Raw genomic sequence first — 14421 nt, 5'->3', positions numbered from 1 at the left:
AATTCATGTTATTTTTGTATTATCTTTTTGTCTCTACCTCCCCAGAGTTGGGATTAAAGGATCAATACAATCAGAAATAACAGAATAATTTATATCATGGGGAATGAATAGGCTGATTCCAATACAAGATGAAAATACTTTATTCTTTGTCACTCTGGAACTTTCCTCTTATCTAGAGTCATGCCCAGATTCATCAGCAATTGTCCTTCTTTTCATTGTGATGTGTCACACCATCATCCAATGGTCCTCTACATAGAACTTTGATGACCATGCCTCTGAAACTATGTATTTGGTCTCTTGATTAACCAGTGACAAATACAGAATTCCAGAGCCGCAAATTTCCAATGTCAATTTTATCACAGAGATTCAACAAATTTAAGAATCTATGGTCAATATGCAATTACCTTTATAATTCTTTTATCTTCAATTTGTCTTTTTAAAACCTTTTGACTGTCCCTTGCTCTCATGTCTACAAGATTTAAACTGAAGAAAATTTCATATATTTCCAAATGGATATTTGAGTTGGCCTTGATAGGCTGACCACCTCACAACTCAGTCTGTTCTTTCTCAAGTTCTCATATGTTATCACATATGACACTAAGTAGTAGCACAGTGTAGGATATTAATTTCTAATCTTGTACAAATGACCACCTATGTTTTTTGTTTACCTGAGGAATATTGAACATGGGTCTGTGTGATGGAGAACTACAATGCCCAATTCTGTTCCAAGAGGGAGGAGAAGAAAAGGAATGGAAGTGTGTGCTTCTGCTGCCTAGGCACAGTGAGGTAACAGACAGGAGTTTATATACTTATAATATTTATCTCCTAACATTTACTTCTTGAAGGAGCTCAGTAATTTTGCCCACATCTCTGTATACACCCTCCTCGGTTTATGTTACTCCCTATACTAAATAAATTTCTTGCCATTTATCATCATGTATTCTCTCCATTTCCTCGTGTCTTTCTACTCCTAAGATATTATGGTGCTTTGTAATCTATTTAATAATTCAGCTGCTTTAGTGTCACACTCAAGAGAGTATATTACACACCATTCTGATTATCATTTTATTACTGTATGAGAAATAGGTAAATATATTTGTGGCCAGCATGCTTGTATTAGTCTTCCTGATTTATATAAACATTTCTTTAAAAGTTATTTATAAAATATGGAATTTACCTTTCAGTTCTTCTCTGGCTGTATTTTCTCCTCTCTGATCTCTGCTTCTAGCTAAGTGACTCACATCTACTTTCTGTGGCAGAGGATCTGAGATGGTCTGTTAAAAGCAATATTAAAAACGAGTAACATAACATACCCTTTTCATTTCTAAGAAAATCTGAATACCTTATTTCAAAAACTTGGAAGCTAGAAAATGAAGAAAGTATGTGTTGCGGTTCATGTCATTTGAACAGGGTGCATATACATTATTTAAACCAAGTAACTTTGTCTTCACATAGTCACTAACAATGAAAACCGAACATGGAAGCCCAGAAAAACATTGTCATAGAAACAAGAGTGGTTGTTAAGTATATGTCAATAAGTAAGGATTTTTGTTGGTGATTGTGAAAATGATTATATTGCATATGTCCACATTTAGGAACTATCCCTCATAAAAATAAATGCCAAAATTAATTTGTATTATTTTCAAATTAAAGTCACCACTACAAATGTGTTCAACTCCCATTTATAACAAAACAACTCATAAATGAATACAGTTAGGAGCATTGTAGAACCAAAAATAAAGGTTAATGAGAATCTACTACCATTGTCAAAAAAAAAATAGCAAAATAAAATTGTGTTTCCTTTTATATCCTGGTGGTAAAATAGTGTGGTCATCTTATAATTACAATAAAAATGGTTCTCTCAACAGAAATTAAAATGCATACTCTCATATTAAATCTCATGTCAAATCTCTCAATTAAATGATATCCCCATTTTCGTTGACGGAGGAATTGGTGTTAACATGGCCATGTAAAATGAACTCTGTCATGGACTTGTGTTGTGCCATCTGCTTTTCAAATCAAAGTTCAACATCTGTCCTATGAACTAAACAGATATTTACTATATATTATGTAAAAATGCTACAGACCCTCTATATTTAGAGTCTTCTGTGTTTCATACTTAGACTTTCTTGTGTGTCACCAGTAAATTTCATAATGACAGTGACAAATAAACAGAAGCGGTGAACAAGGAAAATACTTTGGGACACCTAACTCAACATTCAGCTCCCAGAGGAATAAGTGATCTTTGTAAGAATAACAAACTGAAACTAACTCTGATTAGTACAATGGATGGATGGACAGAGAAGAACTAACCAGTTAATAATTTCAATGAGATGTTACTTTGAAAAGAGAAGAGGATATGAGACAAGAAGTGATTTAATTATCTGCTTGTTCATGAGACTGTATTTGATTCTTAACTTTTTGGTATGTTATGGAGTTTGAATATATGTGGGTTTAGGCAATTTTCAGAAAAATCTTTTGCAACAAAATAAAGATGATGTTTACTTTTAAATACAAGAAGAATCTCAGAATATTCTAAGAATTATGAGGAACTAAAATACCTTACACCTACTAAATCAAATTGTGGTCAAGTGTTACATAGAATAATCTACCATGTTATTTTATTTTTCCATGATATCTTGCTAAACCAATGTGCTAAATAAAAGCTTTCAGTTTCCATATTTGTGTACCCAAGATCCATGCTGAAGACAACACCTATTGATCGTGGAGATGTCTGGATCATGCCTACATAAGGCCTTTACTACTATATTCTAGTGTCTTTGGTACAGGAAGGTACTCTCCAGTCTATCAAAAGAGAAACGTAAACACCAACCCAGCCACAAAACCTTTGATCAAAAATGGTGTCCTGCCTGCAAGATGTGCCAGTGCAATAGTGGCACAAATTCTGTGGCAGTAATCAGCCACTTTCTGATTTTACATAAGGCCCACTCCTGGAGATAGAACCCATACCCAACACTGCTTGGGTGACCAACAACAACTTTGAACTAGATATCCCAGGAACCTAGAGTAAAACCAAATACAACTGCTGTAAAAAAAAAAAAAATCAATAAATTGACTCCTAATGACTTTCTGCTATACTCAGATCAGGGCGTTCCTCAGCCTTCATCAGAGAAGCTTCCTCCCGCAGCAGATGGGAACAAATACAGAGACCCACAGCCAGACTCTCAGTGAGTGAGAGATCCTGGAACACTCAGCCCTAAATGGAATGTCTCTATCAAGTCCCTCCCTGACTCAGGCTCAGGGAACCCTGTTAAACAGGAGGAAGAAAGAATGTAAGACCAGATGGAATGGAGGCTGCCAGGAAAACGAAGTCCTCTAAATCCACATGCTCAATCCATATATGAACTCACAGAGATGGAGGCAACATGTATAGCGCCTGCATGGGTGTGCAGGTGTGCACAAGGTCGTGTGTGTGTGTGTGTGTGTGTGTGTGTGTGTGTGTGTGTGTGTCTTTCAGTTTGGTGCTTTGATTCCTGAGTGTGCAAACGAGTGAGTATCTGCTTCTTGTGCCTTCTCTTGGGTTCTTTTTCTTCTGTTTGCTCGTTTTATCCCATTCCAAAGTGTTAGTTTTTGTTTTATTATTTTATTTTATTTTAATATGTCCCTTAGAGACCTGTTTGTTTGCTAATAAGAGATAGAAAGGGAATGGATCCAGATGTGAGGGAATTGGAGAGGCACTGAGAGGAGTTAGGGAGGGAAGCTGTAACCAGAATGTATTATAGGAGAAAAAAAATCTATTTTCCATCAAAGGAAAAATAATATTTTCATACCCACGAGTGATCGCTTGTACTGCTTTCATGTTCGCTTTGCTCATCTCTTGATGTAACTTCTTTAATTTCTGCTGGCAAATGAACACATGTTTAATTAAAATGAACTACAATGAAATGGTAGGGAAAATGAAGGTTCTATAAAAATAAAGATGCTTATACTAATTTAAATTTAAAAACTAAACTTTTATTTTCTCAGTCAATAGGTTAATTACCCTTAATCGTTGGTTGAAGAAGTAATTTTTATGAGATTGTTGTAATTTTGCAAAACTTGATAGATAGATAGATAGATAGATAGATAGATAGATAGATAGATAGATAGATAGATATTCACTTGGACAAGCCCAAGTTTGCCAATGCTAAATGAATAAAATGGTCCAAAAGATTCATCTGCAAATTCATCAGCTTCACATCAATGAACAATAGCACTGATGAATTTACAGTTACAATGCTCATTGATCTCAACATCACAATAGAAATATCTAAACAATATGCATTATGACTATCAAAACTATTTTCCTAAATAATTTTTTAGATTATAATGTAATTACATTATTTCCACCTTCCCTTGTATTCCTCTAGGTCTTCCCATGTACCTCCTTTGCTCTCTCTCAAATACAAGAACACTTTTTCTTTGTTATTACATGCATATAAGTGATTGTGTATGTGTGACATATGTGTGTGCATGTTTATTTATGTATTCATATACTCATAAATACAACCTGCCTAGATGTGTGTATTTTTAGGACTGACCATATGGTGTTGGATACCAATTGGTGTACTCTTCCTCTGGAGAAGACTGTTTTTCTCACTCTCAGAATTCCTTAGTTGCCTATGGTCCTTTGTGTAGGGTTGAGGCCTCATGAGCTTTCTTCAGTCCACATTAGCATGTCTATTGGTGGTGACCTTGGTCAGCTCATGCTTAGGCAGCCCTGTTTATGAGACTTCCTGAGTGTAGCTTCTGGCACTTGTATGAGATATAGTATCATAACAAACTCCTTGACCTCTGGCTCTTTCAATTTTTCTACCCACTCTTCCACAGTGATCCCTGAACCTTAGGTACAGGAGATCAAAATTATTGTTTTTGTCATTATGTGTGAAGATAGAAATATTTTTAAAGTTTGTCTCTAATTTCGTGGAGACGGCCTTCCCTCTCTGAATACTTATCCTACTATCTAAAGTGTTCACTGAAGAGAAGAGAGGAGGATGACACGGAATCCCTTCAGTATAACTCAGCATCTGTGTCTCCATTTACGCAAGGAAAACAAAACACAGGTGTACAGAACAAAGTAAATATTTCTTAAGGCCCTCCCAACAGTGCAGGAGGAAAAGCAAAGGAAAATGTTGCTCTACTTTTGTGACACAGTTAGGTACTTGATCCATTTGTACTCTGGCTTGTGAAGTACCTCATCTTTCATTTTCTAAAAATTTCATTATTTTCACATACTCCCCTCTACAGTCTTGCCTTGGTTATTATTTATTTCCTGTGATCAAAAACTTATTACTCATGACCTGTCTACTCTGGATTTCATTTTGCTTTGCTACTCCGCCAATATTAGGATACCTGGAAATTTATTCAATAGTTCAGCTGCTTAACAACAATCAATTTCCAGTTTTGCAGAAGTGAATGATACATTTCCTTTTGATTATTTTTATTTGAAAGTGGTTTTCAAGAATTTCATACATATGTACAGTGTTTTTTTATATATATCTGCATCAACTTCCCTCCCCAATTCCTGCAAACTCTCCATAAGCTTACCCCTGCCGAACTTCATGTCCTTTTCTTTTTATAACCTGTAGAGTCAAATTATTAATGCCCATATGCACATGAGTGCAGAGCCATCCACTGGAACTTGGACAAACTACCAAGAGCCACACCTCTAAACAAAATTATTCTCCCTTTCACAGAAGCCATCAACTTCCAGTTAACTCTTCAGCTAGTGACGGGGCCTCATATAACCCCATCCAGGTGAAAATGTTAACTGGCTTGACATGTAGATCTAGTGCAAGCAACCTCAGATACTGTAACTTTTGTATACAATTGCTCTGTCATGTCCAGAAGACACAGCAGTCCTCCCTGACCTCAGGCTCTCACAGTCTTTCTGTCCCCTCTTCAGTGACATTCTTTGAGCCTGGGGAGGGAGAGTGATATACATGTCCCATTTATATACTTCTTACTGTCTCTCAGCTTCTCTTCTAACTTACTATACATGAAATAGTGAATTTCTTCGGCTATTAGAATGCATTAGCTGTCCTGACTTAGAAGGAGTATTCCACCCAACAGGGTTCTTTTGGTGGGACTTGGCATTGGACTCAGATCTCTCCTACTGAGATACTTCCTCAGTCCCAATAATGGGCTTTACATTAACATAGCCCTTACCATTCATTTCTCCAGTTGCCATAGTTTGTGTTCGTTGGTCTGGTGTCCTCTGTAAATAACCCCAAATCTTCTTTAGTCCATAAGTCTCAGAAACACTCTGTTAGAAGGAATATCAAAAGTGATTTGTACTAAATTTCCAATCATTTATAGAGCACATGTGAATTTCTTATTGAAAAAGAATGAGACTGGAAATTAAGAGAAGAATGCATCTGAAACAACATCATTTCAGTAGAGAATCTCATATAGGTAACCCATATCAAGTTTCTCTGTTGTCTTCTTAGGACTGCTGACTACATAAACTAAACCATGGGAAGCCATCACAAACATTTTCACAGACATAAAACAGTAGCTATCAAAAATATATCAATAGTGAAAAAAGTTTGATTATCAATATCTGCATTGTATTCCCTAGATAACTAAGATAATTTTAAATGTGTATTAAATCAGTAAACATGTATTAAAGATTTACATAAGAGTAGAACAGAATATTAATTCTATAATAGAATATTAACAACTACCAATAATTTCAATGACAGATGACATATTGAAGGAAGAGGGGCATATGTGGCTAATAAGAACTTTGGCTGTATGTCATGTTACATATGTAGAGAAAGTTGTACTAGCAGTTTCTTCTAGGCAACATAGTACAGGGCAACAATATGAATTATATATAAGTCCATTATAATTTCCACTAAGAACAAGCACAATATTTTATTTTTGGCATTTCCTAATTTGATTCATTGAAGTGTAGATTGCTGTGGGATGTTCTGTATGTCCTGTGGGAGTCCATTCTTGGGTTCCTCGTGGCTTTACCCAGCAGGTCCGCATAGAGAATGATTATGACCACGGGCCTGAGTGCAGGGGTCTGAGATGGTCTGCACTTGGCTGTGCTGGGGGATGGTCTGTATGTCAAGTTGCTCTGATTGGTCAATAAATAAAACCTGATTGGCCATGGCTAGGCAGGAAGTATAGGCGGGACTAACAGAGAAAAGAAATAAAAGAACAGGAAGACAGAAGGAGACTGCCTGGAGCCGCCACCAGGACAAGGAAAATGTAAAGTACCGGAAAGCCACGAGCCATGTGGCAGGGTATAGATTTGTGGAAATGGATTAATTTAAGATATAAGAACAGTTAGCAAGAAGCCTGCCACGGCCATACAGTTTGAAGCAATGTAAGTCTCTGTGTTTACTTGGTTGGGTCTGAGTGGCTGTGGGACTGGCGGGTGACAAAGATTTGTCCTGACTGTGGGCAAGGCAGGAAAACTCTAGCTACAGTGGATAATTCAGAAAAAAAAATTATATGCTAATAACGAAATGTCCCATTCTGCAAGTGGACATTCTCTGAATAGATTCTGTTGTTTATCTTCTGAGTTACACAGACTGACAAAGTCACATGAAAAATCAAATTTTAGTCACTGAAGTGATCACACTCTACATGAGTCCGGTTCACAAGCCACAATATTGTCTGGTCAACATCTTCAAATGATTTCCCATCAGATACGATTTGCATCTTCACATTTTATCACATTGAGGTGGTTGTACAAATGGCGGTATAGATAATCATCAGAATGTGGCAGCAAATTCCAACATCATGTTCATCTCTAAGCTGATTTAGACTCAAGGCTATCCTCAGAATCGTCACAAAGTAAATTATTTTACAACTAAATAGTAAGTTGTGATCAACCGTTCTACACAATAATCTGAAATGCTATTTCATTGACCTGCACTACATCATTAAAGCACCAAAACATACCAAATTATAACCATGAATGTAAAGACCCACATACAGAAGCCTGGGTGCTGTCTCTGCCAGCCTCACTTTCTTCCTCTTCTGATGTTGCTTCAGCCACCAGTTCTGCTGAGGAATACATACGTTAACTCTATAACGAAGTGGTGGATAAAAGTAAAGCCATAATAAACAGAAAGGTCTTAAAGTGCTAACAATAAAACTTGAATTTATATTGTCTTAAAAGTTTAAATGATCATTAATATTTGTCAAATACTTTTTCAGTGTACTGTTAGTTATGTAATTACACAGAATTTCAATATGTCACTTGGAAAGACATTTGATGTTAATAGGTTTAAGGAATGTAATTCCAAAGATTCATTTATAAATTCATGTACTGAGTATATATAAAAAAACATAAAACAATATAAATTATAAAAATTTTAAATGTCAAGCAAACACTTTGGTTCATAATGCGCTTTATGATTTTAACTCTAAGAAAACAAACAAAAACAGCCCTGAAACCATATACACACAAACAATAAAAAGGGATTCTGCAATTTGTATTTATATATGCGCATAGACACACACACACACACACTTATGAAACAATAACAATTAAAGAAACAGAGCCTATCAACCTGGGGGGCACTTGGAAGGTGTTTGGAAGAAAGGTGTCTGGGAGGGACTAGAGGGAGGAGCGTTGGGCAACATGATATAATTCTGTTTTCATTAAAAACATTTTAAAAGAGAAAATGTTAAAATGTCCTGAGTTACCTTCACAAAAATGACTATTCCATTTTCCTTACACATGAAAAGATGTTTGACCTTTTCTGGATTATGTTCTACTTTTGTGACCAGGCTTCTGTGGCAAATCTTTATTCATCGTGACTACATCTAAAAACAATGGATGTGTTGTGATTGGAGGGTAAAATGTCCTGAAGTGTTTCGACACTTGGTCCTGTGCTCCTGGCAGTGGTTGGGGAGGTTAGAGATGCCTTAGGAGGTGGATTCTTGCTGAATGAAATAGATCCCTGGGGTGGGTCTTGGGCCTTTATACCCCAAATGCCACCCTTTTCTTCCTGAGTGCAGATAGTGTGAATATCCAGCCTCTACTCCGGCCACCATGCCATCCATTCCTGCTGCCATGTTTTCATTTCTAAATATAGATGGTACAGACTTGAATTGAGACAATAATCCTGAATATTTAAGATGTAAAACTGTCTGTGCCCATTCACTACACAATTCTTGCCGAAGGAGCAAAACTATAAGCTTGATTATTTCTTTAAGAAACTATGTGAAATGGGATAATAAAGTCATGATTAAATTCACTTTGCAATTTTAAATTCACTTAAAAATTTTCACAAAGACAGCGTGTATATGTGTTTTGTTCCAGGAGCCCAGCTTCTTCGATCTAAGATGCCCATGTAGTCATAAAAGTATCAGGAAAACATAGTTCTGTCATCAAGGAACGTTTTGAATTGATCAGCTTAGAGTTACACTAGAAGGACATTTCATTCTTTCAAATGTATGTTTGTTTATGGTGTGGTTATATTTTCCCTCCAGGTTAGCCAGGTTGAATAACCCTTACCAACTAGTTTGAGAAGGTTTGTAAACTACAAAATAGAAATAATGGATCACAGAAGTTCAAAAATTAAGCAGAATGTGCAGACAATCATTTCTGCCCCCCCCCTTTATCTCTTTGCAGTTTTCCTGGTTTCTATGAATATACCCTGACCTCTAGACAATTTGTTCTTCATTGTGGTCCTATTACATGTTTAACCATCAGATAGTGGCTGTTTATATCTATCTTTGTACTTTAGTGGGTGGTTGGATCACAATCAGCATCTACATCACCTGAGGACAAATGCAGAATCCCAGAGATGCTCACTCAGAATGTGAATTCTCTGATAGATAGATGGGAGATTTCACCAAATTTCAGAAACTCTGGTAATACAATACAATCAGCTTCAAATTTCTTTTACATTGACTTATTTCTCAGATATACTCTTCTCTCCTTGATTATCACAGTCATAGTATTGATGCTGCATGAAAACTCATACACTTTCCTTCTAGTGGACTTAGGATGTGGCAATGTCTTAGTTTAAAAATGATTGATTCTTTAAAACATATGTTTGGTTATGTTGTGATTGCATTTTCCCTCCAGGTTAGACAGGTTGAATATTCCTTACCAACTTGTATGAGAAGGTTTGTCACAATGGAATTAATGGATCATAGAAGTACAGCACTGAAATTGATTATCGAAAATTAAACAGAATGCTTAGGTAACAATTTCTGGCTTTTATTTCTTTATCTCTACAATTCACCCAATGATTTTCTTCTCCTCAATTCTCTTATCTATATGATTCTATCTTGTGAAGTAATGAGTTATATAGTATTAGAGCCTATTTATGTATGGTTTATTACATTCATTTGCATTTACCAAATGTAAATAAAATTATCCTACATGGTGGAGTACTTTAATTAGAAGTAATTTAATGTTCAGTGCCTAGTAAGTGTCAAGGAAGGAAAGAGGAAAGAATACTTAGCTCTATTTTCTGGTCAGGTTTAGGCATTACAGCATAACTTTATGGTCTTCTCTCAACACTACCCAATCTTTCCTTTGTAAAACAGAAAGCTATGACTTGTGTGTTCCAATACGTTCTACAGCATTGGTTTCCTCTCACATACATTGCTCATTGCTTTATCATTCTTTTCCCCATTCTTTCCTCTTCACTATGCTTCACATTCTTCAATCCTGGAACACTTAAAATTTTATTTAATGACTCAGCTGGATCAGTGACATTCTCATATGCAGCACTTGTATGGAGAATTACTATTCTTATATCATTAGCTCTTCTTTTTCATTTCTCTAATAGCTACATATCTTTGGAGAGTAGTATATATTTATACATATACACGTGGTTCAAGTACCCTTTCAAATGGCCTTTTGAGAAAACATAGTTCTACCTTTCATTTGTCCAATTGCTGTATTATGTCCTTGTAGACATGCACTTCCAGTTAAATCATCAGTCTCCTCCTTCTGTGGAAAATGCTTAAATATAATGTGATGAAATTAATATAAAGACTATGTACATAACATGTGAACTTATTTTAAAAGAAGAAAATAAAAGAAGGGTGTTTTAAAAACTGGTACAGTTTCAATATCTCAGACAGCAATTTACTCTGTTTAAAGAATTCCACTCCCACTTCTGATTTATTATGGCTACTAATGTTGTCTATATTCTTCATATAAACCTATTTTTTTGTGTGAACGATGCATCCTGACTCTAAGCTTGGCTTAGTTTTTCTCTCCTGTCAGTGTGCCACGTGCCCATGTCTGGACATTCAGTGTTCAGCTGCCTATCATACAGTATCCACTCAACATCAGAAACATCCAAATCCCAGACATTCACAGCATCAGCAGGTATACTTCAAAGTCAATGAGAATATATCTACAGCATATGTCTGCATAAAGTTGTCTATAGGTGAGAAACCTACATAGTGTTATGTTTCAACATGAACTACTAGAATAGCCAATAAAGACATTATGTGATACCATTGACAATATTTTCTGATTTATTCTGTTAAAAATAAAGTAAGTTTGAAAGCTATTATTTATACCCTAACACCAAATGCCCCTCTCTAAAAGCAGCCATTCTCTAACAGGTTATTAATTTTCTAACTGCCATTGATTTTATGAATTCAATTTTTTTTCTTCCTCAACGGACAGAGTGAAGTGTACTACAGATTGAATGTAAGACTTCAACCTTTAAATCTGAGAACCATTGAAGATCATCAACTATTAAGTCATCTGCTTGGTGAAAAGTGAAACCAGTAAATCTGCAGGATAATGGATGGCTCTGGAAACTGGAATATTAAGTGAAGTGACCCAAAGGAGAAAAAGAAAGAACTACATGTCTTCCATGTGCAGATTCTAGCCTATAATGTATACATGCAGATATGTACAAAGGTATACATGTGGATAAAGCCTAAGTATTTAGAAAGGACACCTAGAAAGGATAATGTTGAGTGATGAGAAGAGGCACACGTAGGCAAAAGACACAAGATTCCTGAGAGAGGACAGTGAGCTTCTGTGTTAAAATCAACTCTGTCAAGGCGGAGCGGGTGCTTGTTTTGGCTTGTCTTTTCTTTGTTGGGCTTTGTTTTCTCAGTGGTAGATTCAGAAGTTCAACTCAAGTAGAAAGGGCCATTTTGGATTCTGCAAAAGAATCTAATGTATGTTATTTCTTTGCATGTCATTGTGAAAACTGGGCTCTCTTTTTCATCCCATTGACTATTAGCACACCGGGAATCAGCTAGACTGGTCTGAGGACATTTGACACAGTGACTCACTTAGAAAAAGTGATTTTAAAACAATATCTTTGTCCTGGGGGTAAGGATTTTGTAATCTAATTTTTTTCTTTTTCTTTTTATGACTGCATCAGATCATTCTATTACAGTGTTATTCAACACGGAAACTATATTGCTACACATAAAGTATGGCTTTAATTTTTTTAAAAAATAAAAAGTGATATTCAGCTCTGAAATCAAATATATTCTAAGGGTCCTGTGAGAACTACAGAAGGTTAAAATGTTTTATAATTAAAAACTAAATTATGATCAATTATCCCATAAGGTATCCTGAAATGTAATTCCACATGCCTTGCTTTATCAATAATTTTCAAAAGGACAGTACGAAGGTGGGGAGATGGCTCAGCAGATTGGTTTTGTGAGCACAAAGACCTGAACTGAAGCCCCAAGGACTCACATAAAAAGTCAGGCACTATATTGCACAGCACTATGGAAGGAGAAGGCATCAGTGGACCTTGGGCCAGCCATCCAGGTCCTGTGAAGGAATCTGAGCTAACGGTGTGAGGAATGATGGAGGAAGACATGTAACACTGATCTCAAGCCTACACTAGCCAGTGCACACAGGCCTATGCAGGTACACAAACACTTGAACATATGCATGTATACACACAAAAACTCAACATTAAATGTACAATTCAAAATTCAAATAATTACATACCAATGGCAAATTAGTTGTACTATCACTGTGGGTTTTTTGATTTTCTGTTGATGTCACATCTAAATCTGATTTTGCTGAAAATGAATAGATTTAGAAAAATAAATCATAGTGAATTAATAGAATGATAGTATGTATAATAGTAGATAATTTAAAATTAATAATAATTAAATTGTATTTTTGTTTTCCAAAATGAGTTTAATTAGTATAAATATTAGTCAAATAGAAAAGTTTCCTCTGTAGAAGATTGTTCTCATTATGCAAATGTTACACATTAGAAACCACCATCTCTAATATACATTGTACTTATATATTCATCCATTAACTCAACCACTCTACAAAAGAGATCAAAGTTGAAAATTAGTTTGAAAACAACAGAGAAGCAAATCGGTATCTCTTAAACTACCTGCTAACCATGACCCTGTGAAAATGGTTGCTTACTGCTTTCTTTACATCTGTTAATACCCTACTCTTTCATGTCCAACATGAATTCATGCCATATGTGGTAGTTTGGATGTGACTGGCCCCTATGCCCTCATAGCAAGTGGCACTATTAGGAGGTGAGGCCTTGTTGGAATAGGTATGGCTTGTTGGAGGAAGTGTGTCACTGTGAGGTCTCTTTTGCGCAATCTTTGCTCTCAGTGTGACCCTCAGACCATTTCCTGTTGCCTGCAAGATGTAGGACTCACAGCTCCAGTACCATGTCTGCCTGCATGCTGCCATGTCCCACTATGATGATAGTGGACTGAACCTCTGAACTGTAAGCAAGCCCCAATTAAATGTTTTACTTTATAAGAGTTGCCATGGTCATGGTGTTTCTTCAAAGCAATGCAAACTCTAAGACACCATATACGGACAAATATCTTGTCTTCTTTCTGCTCAGACTTTTATGTGGTAGCTGCTGTGATTCGCTTGTCTTCCTGAACAGGTACTGCCAAGTGCATTCTAATTTAGGGTTTTTTATGATTTTTCTAGAGTATCTCCATTTACTAAAGTTTCAATAACTTTCTTACTCATCTATCCATTGCATTCTGAATGGGAGGCAACAAAATCCTTTCAATGAGTAATGTTTTGAGTCCCTATTTATTTCACCCATAATTGATTATTGGCTTCCTGCTTGGGAATAGCCGTGAGTTCTAAGGAATGAAAATAACAACAACAACAAAATACCAGAATGGCTTTTCTAGAAATAATGCCTTATCCGACACATACACATACAGAATGAACATGGATACAGAGAGGACGATAAATAAAAGGTGAGTATGAAAGGCATTCACTAGGGAAGTGAAATACTATGCAACACACACACACACACACACACACACACACACACACACACACACACACACACACCACAGAATGAAAACAACACCAGTGAAAGGAAATATAATATTTACAAGATGGAAAGTAGCATATTGCATGCTTTGTTGTTACCTGTGTGATTATATGACTGATGATTCAGGACAATACAGATACATAAATTAGAACACAGATTAGAT

General features: G+C 36.0%; 1 protein-coding gene across 1 annotated transcript in view; it reads right to left on the bottom strand.

Annotated features, from left to right (window-relative positions):
- LOC114701823 overlaps positions 1-14421 on the bottom strand; it is a 51111-nt gene that overhangs the window by 32902 nt on the left and 3788 nt on the right. Inside the window, exons 5-10 of the mRNA XM_028882025.2 lie at positions 12926-12999; positions 10864-10948; positions 7955-8022; positions 6169-6265; positions 3792-3862; positions 1178-1274 (exon numbers count right to left, since the gene is read on the bottom strand). Of these exons, the coding sequence (XP_028737858.2) occupies positions 1178-1274; positions 3792-3862; positions 6169-6265; positions 7955-8022; positions 10864-10948; positions 12926-12999 (492 nt within the window). The remainder of the gene's footprint in view (positions 1-1177; positions 1275-3791; positions 3863-6168; positions 6266-7954; positions 8023-10863; positions 10949-12925; positions 13000-14421) is intronic.

The sequence above is a fragment of the Peromyscus leucopus genome, chromosome 4 (assembly GCF_004664715.2).
Source record: "Peromyscus leucopus breed LL Stock chromosome 4, UCI_PerLeu_2.1, whole genome shotgun sequence".
NCBI lineage: Eukaryota > Metazoa > Chordata > Mammalia > Rodentia > Cricetidae > Peromyscus > Peromyscus leucopus.
The sequence above is the reverse complement of the archived record's forward strand: the minus strand, read 5'-3'. Positions and strand labels throughout refer to the sequence as shown.